Consider the following 5,380-nt stretch of genomic DNA (forward strand, 5'->3'; position numbering starts at 1 on the left):
ATTCGTTGATATTTGTGATATCACAAATCCCGGAAAATATGCATTGTAGTCCAAATGAGTCGTTCGTTGTATAAAAAAAAAATCTACTTTTGAAGTGGACTTTGAGCTTTGTAACTTTGCAGATCTTTTTTATGCTCAAACAGCAACATTACAGACTAACTAAATTTGAAGAAGTGAAAAAGCATAATAGGACCCCTTTAAAAAAACTGGTTTGTGACAGAATTAAACTTGAACAGATACATTGGGGTTACAAATCTGAACTGAGGGGGAACTGAAAAATGCACGCTGCTTTAAGTTATTTCCAACCTGTGCTTTTTTGCTTTGCAATACTCTAACTTGCTTTTGCGAGTTTCTCTTCAAACATTAGCTCCGCCTTTGTCAATATTCACACTTGTAGCCCTTCCACTTGTCTATGTGTTACACATTTTCTTAACTATGGTAAGTGAATTTTAGTTTTAGGTTTAAATATTTTCCTTGTCATTCTTTTGACAAAAATATGCTACTTTGCTCAGGAAACTGGGCTACAGGCCTGAACATGATGAATTGCAGGATACATTTACTTGTAATACCATTCTGAAATGGTATTAGGGTTGCTGTGGGATTTTAGTACAGTGTGAAAACATTTAAGAAGGCAAAACCACAAGTATTGGGGCGGGCGTAGATTATTTACCTTAGAAAAAGATGTTAATACTAGCTACTGCACATTTTACAGCAGAACAACACACAAAACTGAGGTACAAGTGTTTGCTTTTTGGGGCCTAATGCTGCAAGTCATCTGAAAATTCAGTCACACAGTACAGTCTTATTGTCGAAATAATGCAGAAATCCTTTGCTAATGAGACTGTGAAAGCAGATGCAGGCTGATGGATTATTTGTGCATTGGAGTGCATATAGACGCCGGTGTTGTGGGATCTCATCATTGTTATTTGCTCTTGTGTGAGTCTGTCAGGGTGTAACTAGAGCTGGACGCTGGGCTGGATCACTTCAAAGAGACAAGAACAGAAGAACACTGTTCCCTCGGGTCACCAACTAACAAAGATCTACTGTTCAATAATCATGCTGCTTTACCAGAAGAAAACACATCTTATTTGACATAACACAAATTTTCAAACATCGGTGTCATTTTACACCGTGAATTGGTAGTCCAGAACCAAACAGAGCAATGAATCTGATTACCAAGATAGGGATTTATGTAAACATCAATTTACTGAGAAGCTGGGACTAGTTGACACTTGGGAAACAGCTCTATATCTGATTACCTATGAGTCAAGAGTCTAATGTCACACATGCACATATACTTTTTTTTCTAAGCATATTTATTCTAGAGCGGTTTGTATGTTGGTTTCATTTTTGTCATCCAATCTAGAATGTCATCATAGTTTAGTAATAACTGTAGGCTAAGCTTTGGGGACTAAAAAAACCACCAAGGCATCTATTAAGACCATCAATTTATATCCATAAATATCAGGTTGGGAAAAGTCACATTTTAAATGTTATACAATTAATTAATTACATGCTTTTCTTTGGATTATTTGTGTTCAACTGTATTTTCTTGTTCAAAAGCTTTTTGGAGCCAAGACTAAAAATGGGGAAAGTCCAGTTGCATGCATTTATACAGTATATTAGCACTTTATATAACAGAGATCGTTTCAAAGCATCTTCATTAATAAACAGGAAAATAGCAGTATTAATGCTGTAAAATTCAGCAGCTCTACAGAAGACACTAGTGTTTTTTCAGTTCAGTTCAATAACTTTCATCAATTTATGAACTGAATCAACACTATAAACTGACTTCAGCTGAATAATGACAATGTTGCCAAGTTAGTGTCATTATCCAGCTCAGTTCAGTTCTCATCAGAGAGCGTCAGTGCAAGGTAACGCAAGGAAACAGGATGAAATTTCAAAAGTCAGAAATGTTTACTAGAGTAAAGCAGGTCTCCCCTATTTTAAAGCACTCACCGGAGGGACTCTGGAAGCTCTTCAGTTGCTGCCACCAGTTTCAGAAATGAATGAAAGAGCTCCACTTTACTGATTAATGACCTACACATGGAGAAATATAAAACATGATAAGCATGTGCTCATGGCTGGTTATTGTGTGGTTTGTGATGACAGTCAACTCACAAAGTAACATTAAGCAGGCTTCATTCTGAATGCATACAGCACGCCTGTGTGAGTCATAAATATATAATCCTCAGAATGCCAATTATTTGTTGTCAGGTGAACTAACCTTGCTTGCCATGTGCCCAGAGCTTTTTTAGTCACTCCCTGTTTATAACCATTTGCAGTGACATCTAGAGGCTGCTGGGAAATGGCACACCAGCTGATTGCTGTAGGGATATTCACATATTACTGTTAGTTCAGCAGGAGAAAACATCTAATCATTACCAGAACAACTAAACTGGACATTACTATACAATACGAAGACAATGAATGAAAATGCTTGTCAATTTGAATCATACCAGCTCTGTATGCGGGTCGATTCTTCAGTTATGGACACTTTGTGACCTTGAAAAATGAACCTTCTGCTGAACCTCTTCGCAGGGGATTTTTGATATTCATTGCAATGGTAATGATTTTTGGTAAATAATTTTTTTTCACTTTCTTACAAAGACTTAAGCAAGTTATCAATAGAGTACTGCAGGCATGACGTATTTTGTAGGCCAAAACCCAGAAACAAGCATTTTAGCTCTCCAGTTCCAGGTATGTGGTGAACACGAGCTCAAGATATTTAACGTTTTATTCCACAACATAAAATACATCACTAATACGCCCATTACTTCTTTTGAAAAAAGGCGGTTGAAAACGTGTCTAAATGGTACTACAGAGGTTGTCGGTGACATTAAACTCAACTACTCACTAGTCGCTTTCACGGCCACGTTGTGTTTATAATCGTGCTCTCGCAAACAATCCTAACTCAAACACTCAAGTGGAAAAATCCCACTGGGTTTCTGTTAAGGGAACCAGGGTGATGTTAACTTCCGGGTTGGCCTATACAAATACTTCATCAATGCAGCAATTTTAAACTCATAAAATAAAAAGAAGGGTATTATTTATGAATTAAAATACTAAATCATGATGTTAAAAAGTTATTACATTTCTGATTTTCAAACTGTCACCTCTTCTTTTTTCATCATAGGGGATAGAAACGTAAAGGGTGTTACTGTAGGTGTGCGGTCTGCTTTGGGATTGTGTACACTTTAGATGTAAGATTAATGTTTGGATATCGCACACTGATAGGAATCTTATCTACAGCGGGAGTGTCCGCTGACACATTCAGTGCAGACTGCATCACTGTTTCTATTTGCTTTTGTCGTAACGTGCCACTCGTGTCTGGTACAGACAGGATGCAAGCCTGAAATGGACTCAAACTCATTTTGAGGAGTTACACAAGCACAAAAATAAATCCCTATATGAATGAATATGTCTGTGTGCTCACCTGCCCCGCAGGGAGATATTCTGCCCTGTGTGTGTGTGTGTTTGGCCTCGGTGTGTGTGTGGTTGTTAGGAAATCCCAGAGTGGACTGCAGAATCTCTGGATCGTGTGCAGAGAAACCTGACGGCAGATCCCTCACATCAGAGCATCTGTGACAGATGAGAAGAGAGGTTTGTTTTAATGGAACAATTTAACATAGATTTTGTCAATTATATGGCTGTTTTTTATGTTCCAGCCTTCCTCTTTACCGGTTTTGTTTTTTTGATGAGTTATGACAAATAAAAATCACCCCCTAAAATTATTTGAATCAAATAAAAAGCATTTTAGAAATCCCTCCCTCATTAAAATGACTGTATATTATATGGCTGTACAAATACTTTTATATATTTATTATATTATTAAATGTTTTCAAATATTTAAATGTATTATTTATTCATTTTGTGCATACAATGTTTGAGTTATTTAAGCTAAAATACTTTCTTCTATATCAGCTTAATAAATAGAGACATCTGTAATTAAATCATTCATAAGTCCATTCCCTTACAAGTGTAATATATAAATATACAAAAGTAATATACTATTGCTAAATAAACACCACAAAGAAAAAAATATATTTATACAAAATTTAGCAACATATAAGAAACAGCAATTTTGTTCTCCAAAATTCAGAATTTTGGCAAGAAAAACAAAAAGAACCCAATTACAATTCAAAACCCTCTGGAGCTCATGCATGTGGAAAGCATATTGCGCTATGAAATGGAGGGTTTATACGGTCATTTCTGACTTTTGGGCAGTGGCTCCTAATAAAAGTGGGCATTGGTGAGATCAACATAAAAAGAAAAGTGGAAAAAAATAACAAAATCTGGAAAAAGATCAAGCTGACATCAATCTGTAAAACCACAACACCTGAACTGAGACAAAAATCCAGTTAAAGCATGACAGCCTTCCAAAAAACACAGAGAAATCTCTGGTTAAGCATTTACAGACAAACCTGTATCCTGTATGTCTAGTAGACTGAAACTTGACTAAACACAGCTATTACAGCACAAGTGTTATTTGAGCAGGGTGCAGGAAACTCTCATTTAAATGTGCATTTTAAATATGTATAATATCTGTCCAAACCCAATACATACATACAGTATATATATATATATACTGTATATATTACATTTGTATCCCCTCAAAGTTATGGCCAAAGTAAACTTTTTTCGTTGTCTTGTAATATACACATAAGAGACCATAAAAATTACCAGTATTTTACAGCTCTTTAACCAGCAGAATCTCACACTCAGAATGCTACTACGAAGAACTTCGACAGTATCTGTCAACATTTCACGTTCATATCATCCACATAAAAAAAAAATCAAGAGAAACCTTATTAAATGCTCTGCATGCGCATTAGACTTACCCAGGTATCCATAAAAATAAAAAAATTATATAAATATATATAAAATAAAATAAAATAAAATAAAAATTAATTTGGCACTGAGACTCAAACTCTTACCATTAGAAATTTACCTATAACTGGAACTTTGAGCAATCTTGATCATTACATTTGGACTTCAGTTCTAAGTCTAAGCAACAAGAATGCTCAAAATATATATTCATATTGTAGTGTTGGGGGTAACGCATTACAAGTAACGTGAGTTACGTAATCAGATTACTTTTTTCAAGTAATTAGTAAAGTAATGCATTACTTTTTAATTTACAAGAGAATATCTGAGTTACTTTTTCAAATAAGTAACGCGTTACTTTTTTTTCCACTTTACTGATTGACAGCTCTCCTGTCCCCATGTTGAGAGAAATCAGAAGATGCTACTGTAGTTCTAAAATAAATATGAATATGCATTAATTCATCTCACTCACTCACAAAAAAAAAATCAGATTTCGTTTTCCTCAAAATTAATAAAAACAGTTAAAAGCAACTCAGAATATGACTCAAAGCTG

General features: G+C 35.2%; 1 protein-coding gene across 1 annotated transcript in view; it reads right to left on the reverse strand.

Annotated features, from left to right (window-relative positions):
- The window catches only part of adat1 (adenosine deaminase tRNA specific 1), an 11,830-nt gene that overhangs the window by 2,197 nt on the left and 4,253 nt on the right, over nucleotides 1–5,380 (reverse strand). Inside the window, exons 7-9 of the mRNA XM_016552611.1 lie at nucleotides 3,437–3,582; nucleotides 2,228–2,327; nucleotides 1,960–2,040 (exon numbers count right to left, since the gene is read on the reverse strand). Of these exons, the coding sequence (XP_016408097.1) occupies nucleotides 1,960–2,040; nucleotides 2,228–2,327; nucleotides 3,437–3,582 (327 nt within the window). The remainder of the gene's footprint in view (nucleotides 1–1,959; nucleotides 2,041–2,227; nucleotides 2,328–3,436; nucleotides 3,583–5,380) is intronic.

This window comes from Sinocyclocheilus rhinocerous, unplaced genomic scaffold, assembly GCF_001515625.1.
Source record: "Sinocyclocheilus rhinocerous isolate Xijiao unplaced genomic scaffold, SAMN03320098_v1.1 scaffold1366, whole genome shotgun sequence".
NCBI classification, from domain to species: Eukaryota; Metazoa; Chordata; class Actinopteri; order Cypriniformes; family Cyprinidae; genus Sinocyclocheilus; species Sinocyclocheilus rhinocerous.